We start from the raw sequence: 16,645 nt of genomic DNA on the forward strand, positions 1-16,645 counted from the left end.
GGGGGATCATTAGCACCACAAAAGACCTTTTGAGGCCCCTTGTTGAACTCTGCAAACTTACAAATGTATTTCTTGCTTGTCATCTACACAGCTACCAACCTTTCTGCCACCCTCCCTTCTTCGATATGAGGGGAGAGTGTTCTCCTTTGTCCCACGCTCACTTTAAATATATACAAAACGATACACTGTGGGAAGTGGGAGGAGAGCATTTCACACTCACCCATAGGCATCTTTACAGCAAAAGGAAAGATTATTCCTCACCTCTTTGGAAACATGGCAGCAGTATTCCAAAGAGCTCAAAGCTGTGCAGACTTATTTTTACCTGGCAAAAACTTTAGAGCCTGGAGCATATGCCTTTCTTGAGAGAAGTCCACCATCAGGTGCGTCATGTTGTCACTCACTTTGGGTTTCAAGGACAGGCGGAACGCTGGAGCCATTGTGACTCTAAAGGGTAGAAATCAGGTAAAAATCATTCAAGCAGGAGCCAAAAACAACAGACAGGGAAGACAGGGGTTTCAATATTTTTAAAATGTCTAGATAAAAAGTTAAGCAGATACTGGAGGCTTGGCACTTCACAAAACTATACCAAAACCTTTATTTAGATTGACTACTGCTGACAAGTTGAGAGTCAGAACAAATCTTTTGCAGGGGGTTCAGGCTGGGTTTTTTTCCGTAGACCTCTCAGCCATCCAAGCTACCATGCTGAGGGTATGTCTTTGTAACTATCCACTTCTGCTTCTGCAACATGCACATCATACAAAACCACTCTGTGGAAGCTTCACAAGGCTTATAACTTCTGGGCGCCTGCTGATGCTACGAGCAGCAACTTGGAAGGTTTCCAGGACCCCACTCTAAAAAGGCATGAAGGGGCTCAATGTGATGGTCACGTTGCACACAATGCCTCTGACCTGTTAACATAAGGCTGAATATCGTCAGCTGGTGTTTTTTTGGCAGCTCGCTCCTGGTAACCAATCCCAGCCTGGCTCTGAATAGTCAAGACTCATTTCAGAAAGAGGAGTCCGTACATGATAAAGCTTAAACATAAAGTGAGCATATGAAAGAGCAGGGAGTTTTGGTGCTGCATTCATATAACACAATCGTAAGTGAAGTGTCTATTAAGAGAAAGCTGAGAAATGTTCACGAGTGCTATTGGAAGTCTTCTCATTCCCTGCCCAAATTTGAGCATAATTCAGGTGTATGGCATGGAAATATTATGTCTTATATATAGCCTATATTTCTCTATTCTTAGCCTGAGGTATTAGAATAACAATGAAGGTGAGCATTACAAGTTAAAATTGAAAAGTTTTACGTTTCTGCACTTTGGATGTTTGGGGGCTGCACCAAATTCCTACTATACATATGTGAAAGTGCTGCAACTGTTTTGGGAACAGTTTCCTGACTTTTCTAGTAACCATGCCGTTTTAGATAACTATCAAGTTCTGATATCCCATAAGTGAGGCCTACATACCATATAAAACAAACATTTCAGCCTCCTGTGCTACCTCCACATTAAATTTGAAATGACACCGATTTTAAGGGATCAGCATTAAGGATTTCCCCCCTTCCAAACACATTTGTTTAAAAACGTGCCTGTATTCTTTTTGTCGCTGAATGAAAGTTCACACACCACATAGGGAGAAGGAAGTGAAAAGCCAAAACACAGCAATGTTGTCTTACCAGCATGCAAAACTCAATTTTATCTTTTAGTTGCATGAATCTGAAGTGGAAACAGTTAAGAATTACTTAGCCAGAATCTTCAACTACAATTATGGAAGACTAGGAACAGAAACAAGTAAGTTGGTACTGTACCTATCCTTGATCTGTCTGGCAGCCTTGAGGTGCATCAGGAAGAAGAGAGAGAAGGTAATTAATAGTTTCATGCAAGTTTCATCTGCAGTAACATGCAAGAAAGAGTTAGAGTTATCAATCTCACAGATGTCCAGCTCGGCTTCAAAACCAATTCAGAATTTTACCATTGAAGACCTGCCTCATAAGCCATTGTTAATTCAAAGTTATTAGAAATTCAGCAACAAGCAAAAAAAAAGGAATTTCAACAAGCCACACTAAACTAATTCTATATGACACTGTCATCAAATCTCTGTGCTCTATTTTTAATGTGATCGGGCCAAGTGACAGTTGAGTGTTTTGTTGGGCATGTCAGCAATTAGGTAGTGAGTAAGTGTTAGATTTGTGCCAGAATTGAACCATTTCCACCATACCCCTCCATGAATATTGAGCACAATATCTTTCCCAAAACCGCCCTAATCAAAGCAGTTTTTGAATTCAGGGAGTTTTATCATTCACCTGGCCGTAGGCAACAGAATGTTGTTTTCAGTGGCAAGAAATATTGAAATGCACACCAAATTATTATACTCTAGTGAAAGTGCTCAGGCCTGGCTAGATAGGGTTTCTTGTCTGGTCCACAGATAATTAATGTTTCAAAATAGTATAACATAAGTGACACAACACAGAATCCAAATTAAGAAACTAAAACATCAGCTTCATATACATTTAAAAGTTGTTTGCTATGACAACTATCACAAATACAGTAGTAATTAGGACTTTGCCATCCCTGTTGACCAACAAAAATTGAAGAGTTTTAAAATTTGATCTGTGCTCCCTTTCATGGCACGGGGGGGGGGGGGGGTACTTTGCGAACACTTTTATCTTCATTCTTTATGTACTGAACACTGGAAAGGACTATGTATTATGATTTTATATGTTATCACCACAGTGTCTTAGGTGATAAGATGACCAGTCAGAACAAAACAGAAAATAAAACACCCTCACCTGTTGCCTGAGATACTCTGAACCATAACAACCTGCCCAAGATCACTAACCAGAAGCAGATATTCTAAGCAAAGTCCCATTGCAACCATCCAGAATGGTTGCTTAAGTTGCTTATTGCATAAATAATTAAAAGTTGTTAGATCAAAGTAGAGATTACTATAATGAATTTAGCTGGAAGGGAATGTAGTCTTCTGCAATAAGCAGTGTGTGTCTGCTACCTCAGCAGTTATACCTAGTGCAATCTCTTTCATGGCAAATTAATTCACCATTTACTTTGATAGTCACAAGGTAAGGCTGAAGAGTAGCAATTATACAAGACCATTGAAAGGTATATAAAGTCCACTTTCATGATAAGACCACAAAAGCAACAGCAATCCTTTTCTTTTTGAGCTACCCTATCCCTCAATTCAACCCTGGTCATTTTCAGAATTGCTTCAGAAAATCTCAGTATGAAATGGCTACCATGAGAATTATTTGAGAGCCAAATTAACCTTGTTATAGCAGGCAAGTATAATTTGGTCATAGTCCACAAATAACTTGCTAGTACAGAAAAGGCTGAAAAGCAACTTTTCAAACATGCAGACATGTATTTTAAAAGTTTACAAATCCAAGCTATTTTGTATCTATGGCTGTTTGGCAGGCACAAAAAGATAGGGCAAAAAAACCCCAATAATTAGGATTTGTTGTCAGGCATAGCGAGGTGGAAACAATCCAAGAACTGAGGACAAGGAACCTGGATGAAGTCCAGGGGAAACACTGTAACAAATGGAAAGGAACTGTGATGAAACAGTGTAGCATCAGTTAACCCAAGTCAAAAACTAGGATGGGCATTAATGGTGAACCAACAGAACCTGAGGAGCAAGCTTTATAATTCTGTTTTTGCCTTAGGTTTAATTTCCAGGGAAATAACGCAAACAACTTCAGATGAGCTTGTTAAAAGTATAAAGACACAGTTCAAATGCAGCCTTTCAACACAAAGAGCAGAACAGATTCAGATTTTGATGGATCGTTTGGAATTCTTTCATATATCAATTTAAGCACTGCCAGCCCTTGATTGGATCATTGAGCTTCCTTTCTAACTAATCTAACAAGCGACATGGTTCGGAGTCAATGTAGCATTGCTAATACACATAAGCTGGAGGCATGATGCACTGATGGGCAAAGGCAACGTAATAAATATATTTAACACACAGAGAGGCAACTTAATGCATTGCCAAGTTTGTGTTTCTAAAAGCAGATTATTTTGCCTACTATATTCCCATTTAGCAGTTACGCAATCATTTTATTAGCTGGATCGACAGAAATGCCAGAAGGGGCCCTCTCTCCCTAAGGTCAGAAGATTCTGCTGTTTTGAGAACCACCAAGAATGCAGTCACAGAAGGTGCCTCTGCGTAATTTGGGGGATTCTTCCTCCCACGAGCCCACTCCATTCATGAAAGTTCCCTGACCCTGGGAGGGGAGGCAGGGGGCTGCTGGGAAGGGATGCGTCAAAATAGTCACTCCCTTCTACCAGTGTTTCTCTGGATCCAACCCTATAGCATAGACAATACTGATGACCCCTACTAATATTGAGCACAACATGCTTGCTGTGTGCAAATTTTCTATCAAGTATCTGAATAAACAGACATAATTCTCTGCAGGTACCTAATACAATTATGAAAGCATTATGTAATCTTCATTTTCCTCTAAATGTTTTTAGCAACTGGGCACTCTTAAAACTCTCTGCACTATAATTGCACAGACGAATTCAGCTTCTATGGGTGTTAGCCTATGGGCAGTATCCAACTAAACAGTTCCACAAGCAAAGCACTTTTGGCTGTACAATATAACTTCTCCTCCTTCTCCTCAAACACACCCTATAGGTCTCATTTCATTTATGAAAACTACTACCTACTGATTACAAAAACAGTACAAAACTATTATCCTGGGGTAGTCTGAATACTCGTAATGTTGATCACTCCGGAGATTCTAATCAGCTCCACAATAAGTCCTCCACATTGTTTACTGTACAATCTTTAAGTAGTTGCAGGCAAATGACATGCAATTAAATAGCATCTCTCATTTTCTTCTTCATGTCAGGCACACTTTTATACCTTTGAAAATTCCTCAGGGTTCTTTATGTCCAGTGAACGAGCAGCGAATTCCAATAGTTCTTCAGAATTCTCCAGGGCATTACTACATTGGCTAAGTTGATTCTAGGAAAATAACAGAAAGCTATTCAAAATAAGGTAAAACAGGAAGGGACTCTGTCCTCCATGGTAAACCTTAACGGGTGGCATTCTCATTATAAAAATACTCTAAAATTTAAGAAATCCCTCTACAGGAAGGAACAATGGGAGGCACTTGACAAAGCGATCAAATTGTGGGATGACCAAAAATTCTGGGAAATAATTGCTCAGGGAGTTTCACCCAAAGGGAAAATTGTAAGCAGTATCTCATCTAACTTATGGTACCAGCATTTCCCCCAGCTCTATACAGCTCCAAACATTGTTAAACCGAGCCAGTTTCCTCCTCTTAAAAATGATCTATTAATGGGCTGGGATCCTGTTACCGAATTAGAATGTTTACAGCTAATTAAAACACTCAAGAATGGTAAAGCTCCCGGTGAGGATATGATTCCTCTGGAGGTGTTTAAACTAAATGCCCAATGGTGGGCCGCTATTTTGGCCCAACTTTTTACTGTAATAAATGATACATGCAAAATCCCAGAAAACTGGAAACTGAGCCTGGTAGCCCCCATCTATAAGAAGGGAGACCCCCAAGACCCATCAAACTATCACCCCATAAGTCTCCTGGACATCGCGTATAAACTTTATACTCTCTACCTGCTAAATAAATTGGTTGACTGGGCTGACCACTCTCACTTGTTTAATCCGGAACAGGCAGGGTTTAGAAAGGGCCATAGCACAACACAGGGAACACAGGGCTATCTTCTCTGCACCACCACCACTACCCCTCCCCCCCCCAAAAAAAATTCCAGATGCCCATTACTGGCAAATGGACGAGGCCCTTGTGGAACAGATTCAATCCTTGGCATATTTAGCGAAGAGTGTAAACATAAAATATTAGCATGAAACACAATTTAAAAAACCGAACATACAGTATTGGGGGGGGGGGAGGAAGCTTCCTTTCTGGCAGAGGAAAATAAAGAGTTCTTCCTGTGGAACTCAGCCCCCTCAGGCCTCTGCAATCAGTTGTTCACCCACACAGGTTTATTCCCCCCCCCCCCAATAAAAGTATGAACATAAAAAGACACTCCTGGCTGAGTACTATGTACTTTGGCACGCCATGTTCAAGGTAACACAGCTATTTATCTTAGCCAGTTAAGAGGGAGGCTCAATAAAAGGTGATCTCTACTCCAGGAAGTGCACCAAGTGTAGGCTGGAGAAGTGGCTCTTAATTCTGAAGAAGTGTGTTCTAGAATGCCTGTCCTCGAGTTTGCAGTGTTTTAGATCCCAGTGTCTTTACTCCCTTTACGTTGTGCTGGATAAGGTTCAGGGGGTGCCATTGGCTATTAGGTGACAGTAAAGTCATACAACATTAAGTTTCCATGTCATGTTGCTCAATACAACAGTACAGTATTAACAAGGTTTCCAACTATCTGAAAGTCTTGGCAGTTCACGAAGCAGAGTTCTTTTTCCTTGTTTATTGGTGAGATGACCAGACATTTTACTATCTAACCAAGGGTGGGCCAACTCACAGCCCATGAGAACTTTTTTGGTGCCCTCGGCAACATTCAAGAAAAACCATACTGAAAGCTGGGGGGGGGGGGGTTGTCATGCATTGTTACCAAAAGTGCAAAAATCTGTGCATTAAATTTGTTTAAGAATTTAATGGATTATATTTAAATACACCATTAATAGATTTAAATATATTAAATGTGTATATTAAATAATATTAAATATATTGCAAATATTTTAATTTACAATGCGGAAATTTAATTCAGTGTGGCCTATGAATTCTGTGTCAAAGTTTTCATGTGGCTTGGGACTGCCCTGATCTAACTAAATGCTGTTGGTGTGTTTAATATTTCGAATATATTCATCACTGGAGAGACAGATCAGCTGCTGTATCTGTATTGTCAAAAGCCACATGTGCACCAGTGTTTTGAGAGGTGCAGTTATTTAACAGCATCTGGTACACCGAGATTCTGCATTATACCAAAATTCCACGATCAAGTTGAACTAACTTTGATTACATTTAGCACATTTTTCTGTGTGATAAGCTTTAAGCTGTCACAAGAGGGTAGAATTATTTCAAGGAACAGGGTGAAAGAATTAGCTATGGCCACTAACACAGCCATGGAAACACAACAACTGTGGCTACTGGCAAACCATGAAAAATTGTGCTCTACCAGGAAAAGCTGGGATAGTTTAGTTCGAAGAGCATGAGACTCTTAATCTCAGGGTTGAGGGTTTGAGCCCCACATTGGCAAAAAGGTTCCTGTACTGCAATGGGCTGGACTAGATGACCCTTGTGATCCCTTCCAATTCCACTATTTGATGATTCTTAGCTAGTGCAAGCACATTCCAGTCCTCCTTTGGTATGAGGCTTCACAGACTGCCAGGATTACAAAGACAAGTCAGGTGCCATGTCTCTTTATACTCAGTTTTACACACACAGTGAAGCTGTGTAGTAGACATGAGGAGCAAGAGCAGCCCAAATTAATCTCACATTTACCAATTCCATACTTCCATCTGCTGGCCGTACTTGAACTCCCAGTATGTCGCAGCCCTGTGTTCATAAATCTCTGCACCCATTCAAAAGTAAGTTGGAGACATTAGAGAAACCTCCTTTCCTCACTTTCTGCCCAGACTATATATTAGAGCAATGCTGCTTCCTGTAAAAAACTGAAGAGTGCCCTTTCTGGACAGCCTTGGGACAGTTTTGTTTAGATTGCAGCAAAAAAAAACTGGACTCCAATATGCTTTTTCCAAAAAGTTCTAAGCAGTTTGTTTTCTTTTCTGCCTTCTGTGGTTTGTCACATATTTTATTGAAACATGGGAAATGAATAGTTTAGTAAGACAAATAAAAATAGTTAAGGAAATCTAGGCAACTTAGCACATGAATCAATTTGCTCCAAAAATTAAACATTACACGGAGCAGATTGAAGATAACTAACTCCCTGGATAGGTTACATGTGTAAAACTCAACTCAAAGAACAGAACTGGATGCAATCAATTTTAGTCTCATATCAAACTCTTAAAGCATAAGTGCTAATCAGAAGTCTGGAAAGAGTAGCTGCTTTTCATATATGAAAACTGAACTGTGCAAGGAATCCAAGCCTACTGGCTTCTATTTCATTTAATTAATGTGCTGACAAAGGGGTTTTAAACACGTTTGGTACAGTGAAAGGCTTTATACAATCTAATGTTGGCAACTTAGTGAATTGTTGGGCTGCTTTGGTCATTGCTGTATTTTCCTTCAAGGATAATGCGGCATCAGCCAAAATCATTGATTGAGATGTTAAAAATATGTGTACAGTATAAACTATGTACATTCAAACAGAAACCATTCTGCACACTATGCCTATTAGTTAGCATTTTTCTTCATTTTTAAAGTCTGCCACAAAGCTTGAACAAATTCAGAGTCCTGTATTGTAGCCCAGTGACTAAAGAAACAAGAGTTACACATTCCTGCTGCCTACATGTAGCTGACAAGTCTTTCATTTAAGGCACACAGGGCCAAACCTGAAAGCCAAATTTTAAGTTTGCTCTCTGCAAGTCTAATAGGAAGAGGCATGCACCAAGGCACGTGAAGTAATCCTCACTCACTTAAGAGTGCTCCAGGAATTCCAAAGAACTGAGAGGGGTTGTGTGGTCATTTGCATGTCAACATTCAAAACGCAACCTACTTTTACAGAAGTACTACAGAGAAGGTCGGGACAAGTGCAAAGAGAGTGAAATGTTTACACAAGCTTACAGAATTTAAAGTGTTTTAGAAAGCAAACTTGTGCTGCGTGCAAAGCTAATTAAGTGGCCGCCTACTAATTTAATTAGCTCACATTTCCCTATCCTGACAGAGCTTGAGAGTTCTACTACAAATTCATCAGAAACCTAATTACCTGAAGTTCTTGGGTTTTATGAGCTTGTTCTTGCTTGATACTAGTTGACATGTTCTCCTTCATCTCGTCGAGTATTGCATACAAGCCATCAAACTCCTCATCCAATTCAGCAATTACATTGGAAGAATTAGCCTGTAAACAAAACTTCAGTTGTGAGTTGTGCTGTCAGATTTCGTCTATTTCTTCAGCACAAACTATATAATGTAATAAGCACCATAGAACCTTGCTCTTATGAGAGTAGCATACTTCCATTTCCTTAATAATAAATTCAAGGATACTGCAGATAAATGTCAATACATATAGTAATATGCATAGGCTTGTGCTTTTTCTTTAGTCATCCTGGCTGAAAGAAATCACTATCACACTTGGGTCCCCGGGATGTTGTTGAACTACAACACCCATCATCCCTAGCTAGCAGGACCAGTGGTCTGGGATGATGGGAGTTGTAGTCCAACGACAGCTGGGAACCCACTTGACTTAGCAGTATTATTGAATTAATTTATTTTTACAAGCAGATTTTAATAAGAGGCATTTAAATTTAATTTAAAATTTTCTAAGCTGCTTGATATAAAAGGAAAATCTTGGTGCTCCAATAATACAATTGCCTCATTTACATATTTAGCGCATTTGTATCCTCTTGCCTTTCTTCAAGGGGCTTTGGGAAGTGTGCATGAGGTTATCCTCAGATATAACCATAGAACTGTAGAGTTGGAAGAGACACTCAATGGTCATCAAGTCCAACCCCTGCAATGCAGGAATCAAGTTCCAATGTGGGACTTGAACCCATGGCCCTGAGACTAAGATTCTTGTGCCCTACCAACTGAGCAAGGCTGGGAAAAGGTTTGAAGTCACTTCACCCCAATTTAAGAGCAACGCAATGACTACCATAGAAAAATGTGAGGCATGCTGACAGTGCATCTCACTGGCTTCAAAGAATAAGGATATGTACCCATGAACAAGGGGACACGGGTGGCACTGTGGGTTAAACCACAGAGCCTAGGGCTTGCCGATCTAAAAGTCAGTGGTTCGAATCCCCACGACAGGGTGAGCTCCCGTTGCTCGGTCCCAGCTCCTGCCAACCTAGTAGTTTGAAAGCACGTCAAAGTGCAAGCACGTCAAAGTGCAAGCACGTCAAAGCTACAGCGGGAAGGTAAACAGCGTTTCCATGTGCTGCTCTGGTTCGCCAGAAGTGGCTTTGTCATGCTGGCCACATGACCTGGAAGCTGTACGCCAGCTCCCTCGGCCAATAACGCGAGATGAGCGCCGCAACCCCAGAGTCGGTCACGACTGGACCTAATGGTCAGGGGTCACTTTACCTTTACTCATGAACAAACTCACATGACTTGTACAGCCATTATCTAGATTTGGCCCTTGGCCTATATGGTTTCCAACTGCAGTCTGACACTGTTTAGAGAAGCCCTTTCAGCTTTGAACGTAATGAGCTCTACAACTTACCTGTACACCTTTTAAAGTGTGATTTAGAGTTTCAATGAAGTTTTGGATTTCATCATTTTTGTGGGCCAATGTGGAGATAATCCTCTGCAGAGCTTCCTAGAATTAGAAGAGTAAATTTAATTAATATATGCAAGGTCATATTACGTTGGTGTATATACCCTTCTGTACAAGCTTGTAACTGAAATATTTCATTTGGTTACATTTATTGTTTGTAATGTTTAACAACAACAGTAATAATGGCAAAAACTGTTTACTTCAATGCAGCAACACTGGGGGGGTCAAACAGGCTTGCATGTTTAATAGCAAGTGGCTTAATAGCTACCATAGTCAGCGGTAATTTGGAACCAATACTATTCAGAGTTACAGTATTGACTTGCTTGTTTTTTGCAAATGATTCAGTCAAGACCTTTTATTATTTAAAAGCATTTATAAACTGCTTAATATTTTAAAAATCTCTAAGCAGCGTAGAACACAAAAATGTATTATTAGAACAAATGTGGCACATAACTAGTAATATAAAGGCATATAAACACAAAAGCAAGACGTCAGTGAATTCAGATGAAGAAAGACAGGAACAAATACTAAGCGTCAGGGAAAGCCTGGAGCAACCCGATGTACTTTTACAAGTCTTCTGAAGCAACTGACAGTTATTGCTGCATGTATGTTGGAGACAAGGGAATTCCACAACTGTGGAAGACGGCCATTTTTGGGTCACTGGCATATTATATCCTATAGGGTGCAGAACCACTAGCAGAATTTCCCCAGATGATCTAAGTGGTATTACAGGTCTATACACCTCTTAGGCTAAGCCTTAGATCCTATAAGCACAACTGTCAGGTTGTGCAAGTCAGAAAACACTCATCTGTTCTTATTTGGATTTATTAGAACCCATTTAGCCTTACAACGTAGAAATAGTTTTATATCCATATACAGAGAAGCAATAGCTAATTTGAGGGCAAAGATTTCTATTTGAAAGGTGCCAAGACAGTTCATCGCACAGTCAACTCCCAAAATACAAACATACCATGTTGTGTTATTTTCACTTACCAACTGTCTCACCCTAAACAAGGTTTGAGAATGAAGCTTAAATTAGAAGATGAACTTCATCAGATGGAAGTAGACAATGAAGAACAACTTTTAAATTTCAGTGAAAATCCTACACTTAAGTGCTACTTAAGCAGCAAGCATGGTAATTTGTCATTTTCATACATGTAATACAAATTTTTATTTTAAAAAAGGTACACCATTATCTAGGCATATAGTTATTATTCTCTTAAATAGATCCAGCAATATTATAGTGGTAGATTAGCACGGAGGTTATGTAGTCTAAATACAAGAAGCCACAAGTTAAGAATGTCCAGTTCCCTCTTGACAGTTTGAGAAGAAAGTGATTACCTCTGGATGTACTCATGCATTATGCTAGTAAGAGAACCAAGAAATTCATTTGAAAAACCAGACATCAACTTCTGTACATAGGACCAGTCTAGGTTCTAATTCTAATTATTCATACTAAATATTAACCAAGGCTTAAAATTAATCCATTTTTCATGATCACTTCAGAACAAAAAACTAGAGTTGTGGCCAATTTCCACATTAATTGGAATACAGAAACAACTACCGTAATGCTTTTACAGTATAGAAAGTCATGCAGCTAGTATCAGACAGCAACTCACTTGATGTAATTATGCTTTTACCTGGGCAATTCCAAGTTATAGTACATCCTCTTCTGATGATCTGATGGTAGCATATTTCTCTAGATGCACACATTTAACCTTACTCAACTTGCTTTATACTGAATTATTAATAGGAGTTTCTTCTGTTGCCTAGCACACTGTCCTACTTTATCAGGTCAGTATATTCACATATAAACACCAGATTTAAAAAGATTTTGTAGGATTATATATGCATTGGTCTCCTTCACTGTGCAACTCAACTCTCACAAAATCTACCCCACACAGCTTATATATAGTTATTTTTCTCATAAAGCCCCTGGGTCAAAGGAAATCAGCATAGATATTTAATGTACTGTGTGTTTCCAAGACTATCATACAAATAGTAGATCGTTCCTTTTTAAATTATAATTTGATGATATATCAAGTATAAAGGGATTAGCAATTGAGTGCCTTTCTTTATCCCAAAGTATCAGCTCTCTTCCACCTCCTGATCTAAGACAATAACCATCAATTCTGCGCTCTTTGTACATATTGCACTCTTTGTTGGCCAAACGCAGCAACAGCTAGGAAGCATGTTTTATTTAAGCACATACCGGTAATCACTACAAGATCTACTATGATGCATGGTTTAGTGTGTTACACCATTGGTAGGAAGAAAACAGTGTCCTATACAGAACTTAGCAGAACAGGAATTTTAACTTTTTCTATGACTTTAAAAGGATGATGCCACCTTGAGATGTGGTGTTTTCTCCTTTGTACAAGGTAGAATAGCGAACCCCACAATTACTCTACTGGATGCAAAGTCATGATCAATCAAGAGGGGGAAAAAATAAAGCCAGTGCTGTATAGTTGAGCAAGTACTGTATTAGGAAGAACCCAGTATTTAGAGGTTTCAGGTGAACTGTCTAAATATTCATAGGGTAGGTTATTAAGTGATGCACATATATTCTCCAGCCTATGATATCAGATGGTTGAAGGCAACAAAAGCAGATTCATTTACCAGAAAGGTTGCCGACATATCTAACTGCTCATTCCCTGATTTCCCCCTTTCCTCCTTGAAGAGGCAGAGTAAAGCATCTCAGAACTGAATGGTTCAGAACTAAACAAAATAAGACAACTACTGGTAGATGTTTCACGAGTCACCCCCCCCCCCCGCCAATCCAGTCTACATCCACTTACTCTTTCCAACGAACCTCAAGCAGCATACTGTATATTAAGTTCTTACTAAAAAGCAAATCCCTGTAGTACAAATGGAATGCAAATAAATTTAGAGTAGTTATTCATACTACAGAGCAAACCGATGTGGGAATAGAGAGGATGTCAACCACCCATTTTTCCAGCCACCAAAATTCACTTTAACATTTGAAAATTATTGCCCTCCTCTTCAGCTAAAAGGCTCCCAGAGTGGCTGAGATAGATCAATTGCAAGACAATATGTATTTAGTTATGTGCTTTAAAACACTGCTTAAATAATCTGCACAAAACACTAGTAACCCTTTGGCGTGCCCTTGCACCGGAAGTCTGTATCGCCCTCCTTTGCTGACCTTTCGGGTGATTTTAACGATATTCATTCTGGTCTGCCTTTGGTTAATGTTAGTTCACTCTGTATGCTTTTACCTGAGGCTTTATCTGTTGCTATTCCGATATAACTATTTGTTGTTTTAATGTTTCATGTATTGAATTTTTAAGATCTGTTTTGTATTTTAAAGTGTGCTGTGATTTCCTTTGTGAGGACTTTTACCCTAAAAAGTAAACAAAATCTATTCAATAAAGAGACAGCCAGCTGTTTAGAGTACATATGTCCTACTTGGGATTCACTTACCCCCAAATAAGAATGTAATCCTAATTATATGCTGTATGTTGGAGAAGATCTGTAATGAGGTTACATCCAATTTTCACTGCAAACCCAACATTCTGTGTTTAAGTTTACAATACCTTACTTGTTAACCCACAGATTTCAAGTCACACATCCAAATATGAATGTTTTAGTTACACAGCCTCAGTACAGCTACAGCCTGCCTTTCTTGCCAATGGTTTAAATGAAATGCAAGGTGAAAGGCCCTTATTGTAGGACAGAACTTATGAGTGGAAGGGCTTGGGAAATTAGAGGAAGTCCTATTTAATATTAAAAAGTGTTTAACAAGTACTTTAAGGCAGGGGTTGCCAATACCGGCCCCTGCAAATGTTCTAGAATACAACTAATCAGACTCAGTCAACACCTCTGATGATCAGGAACGATGGGAGTTGTAGTTCAACAACATCTAGAGGGCAACACATTGGCTACTTCTGCTTTAAGGTCATAGATTAATTCATGCGAGAAGTGAAATTGGAACCAGTACTTCCTATCTCGTGGTTCATTTTCTTTACCCAGTATATTAAAATAACAGGTCAAATTACAGTTCAGTCCTATGCATGCCAACTCAGAATTCTGTTCCACTGAGTTTACTTCCAGGTAGTGAGTACAGGATTGCAGCAATACGTGAAATATTTGTATGCTGCTTTAAAAAAAAACCATAAAAACAAACTGTCAAATAGTGACTGATAAAATGATATTCTACTAAAATAAGTCATCTTAGCTAATAAGTAGTTCCATTTAAATTGTTCATGCATGTCAGTAAACTCAATGTGATATAAAAAAAATATGACACTGTTGACAAATGTTTTATGATTCATATGTACTGACACAGATGCATATTTTGAGAATCCGAATCCAACTTTATTTGAATACTTTTTGCAAGTTACAATGCGTAATTATTTTCTCCCTGTTTAATGGAAGAAAAACTTTGCATCCCTCTTTTCAATTTTTTAAAGGGGGGGGGGGGGGGAGAAGAGACAGGCAGGAGGAGATTGGCAACCTAACACAGAAACCTTACTGTGTTCAAGTGCACACAGACTTGATAGCCCAAGAGTAAATTCAGCACGGCCTACTATGTAGTCAATGGATTTAGGATTGTGTTCTAGCACCGCAATCCTATGCATCCTTATTAACTAGCACACTGAACATAACTGTAGCAAGAACAGAAAACAACAGTTGACATCATGCCTTTATTGGGATCAACTGAAAAGGCACAAAAACGCTGAGCAAGCTGTTGTAATCACCGGAACTCTTTGTTAAGCCACAAAAAAAAAGTGCGGGGGGGGGGGGGGTAGAGGGAGAAAGAAAGAAAGAAAGAAAGAAAGAAAGAAAGAAAGAAAGAAAGAAAGAAAGAAAGAAAGGGGAAAGGTACTGCTGTGCAGAGAAACGCCACGACATTTGCAAGGTTCAGAACCAGCCAGCTTTCAAAAGAGGTGGTCCCCGCATTTCAGGTCAAGGAGGATAAAACAGGGTCCCCGAAAGGCGTGGGAAAGCCGCAGAAGAAAGCGGCTAGAGAGGAAAAAAGAGGGCTAATAAGACAGAGGCAACCCGGCAACGCCACGCCACTCATTCACACCCTCCCCTTTCCCTGCATGCACAATTCGCCCGCCTCGGACACCATCCACGGGGCTTGCTTAGCCTGCAAGGTGCAACAACAAGGAAGCCTGCAGCTTGTACTGCTGGGGCGTATATGCTCGCGTCCCGCAGACAGTAACCCCCATTGCAATTTCATTATTTTGCAAGCCACCCGCGGCTGCCGTGTTCCCACGAGCATTTTGCGCGTTAGGGGTTCTACGTAAAAACAAAAACCGGGGGGGAGAGGAGGGGGTCGTCCACCCCACGCGTCTGAGAGACTCCTCCGTGGGGCTGGGCAGGCTCCAGACACTCGCGGGTGGGTGTAGCCCCCTTTCTTCTCCTCCTCCTCCTCTTTCCCTCACAAACCAGAGCGGTGGGAAGAGCTCCTGCACAAGACGAAGACGACGCCCACCATGGGCAGCCCCTCAAACCCGCTCACCTTCTGCGCCTCCATGGTGCGGATGAGCAGGTGCTACTCCCAGGGGGTGGAGTGGGGGGCGGGGAAGCAGCGAGAGGACGAAGGCCGACCCTCCTCCCTGCGCCCTGACGGTGAATGCTTCGCGGGAGAGGCGCGCAGGCTACTAATAGCGGCAGCCGCGCGACCCCAGCAGCGCGAGGGCGGGCGTCAGAGCGCGCCACGCCCAGAACGATGACGACGGCGCCTTGCCCTCACATGCGCAGTGGCGAGTAGAAGGGAAGGAGGGAGGGTGGGGCGCGCTGTGGAGAGCGCATGCGCGGCTGTTGTGCTTTTTCTGCTGCTTTGGTCTGTCTCCCTTCTCCTTACCTGAAAGGCAAACGGCAAAGGTCCGACAACCTGCGCTACCTGTCTGGTTATGAGAAGCGTACTCCTGTGCATGGGAAGAGAGCCGCCGCCCCCTTGCAGAACCGGACTGTTCCTAAGCCAACGAGCAAATATTTAGAGCAGGGGTTCCCAATGGGTGTAGCCCACACAGTGCCGGATTTAAGTAAAGTACAGGTGAAACTCGGAAAATTAGAATATCGTGGAAAAGTGCATTTATTTCAGTAACGCAACTTATTATTTTTTTATTTTTCTTTCATTATTTACAAATGCTTTCTTTAGAAAATTCCACAGTAATAAAACAAATAGTTGCAATAATACAAAAATAAACATCACTATTGCATTTCATTAATTACATTCCATTTATAATTGACCCGCCTGACGACAAATAATTACAATTACAACAAATAAAGGCTTGACATATCTTGCTTTGC

The 16,645-nt window shown here is 40.5% G+C and overlaps 1 protein-coding gene across 2 annotated transcripts in view; it reads right to left on the bottom strand.

Annotated features, from left to right (window-relative positions):
- Positions 1-16,022, bottom strand: part of FSD1L (fibronectin type III and SPRY domain containing 1 like) — a 33,170-nt gene extending 17,148 nt beyond the window's left edge. Inside the window, exons 1-6 of one of the 2 annotated variants that reach the window (XM_035140665.2) lie at positions 15,852-16,022; positions 10,310-10,405; positions 8,855-8,986; positions 4,884-4,985; positions 1,810-1,832; positions 323-444 (exon numbers count right to left, since the gene is read on the bottom strand). In XM_035140665.2, coding sequence (XP_034996556.2) covers positions 323-444; positions 1,810-1,832; positions 4,884-4,985; positions 8,855-8,986; positions 10,310-10,405; positions 15,852-15,866 — 490 coding nt within the window. In that variant the 5' untranslated portion in view covers positions 15,867-16,022. The remainder of the gene's footprint in view (positions 1-322; positions 445-1,809; positions 1,833-4,883; positions 4,986-8,854; positions 8,987-10,309; positions 10,406-15,851) is intronic. The other variant, XM_035140664.2, reaches the window with a different exon arrangement.
- Positions 16,023-16,645: the final 623 nt, after the last annotated feature.

This window comes from Zootoca vivipara, chromosome 16, assembly GCF_963506605.1.
Source record: "Zootoca vivipara chromosome 16, rZooViv1.1, whole genome shotgun sequence".
In the NCBI taxonomy this organism is placed as follows: domain Eukaryota; kingdom Metazoa; phylum Chordata; class Lepidosauria; order Squamata; family Lacertidae; genus Zootoca; species Zootoca vivipara.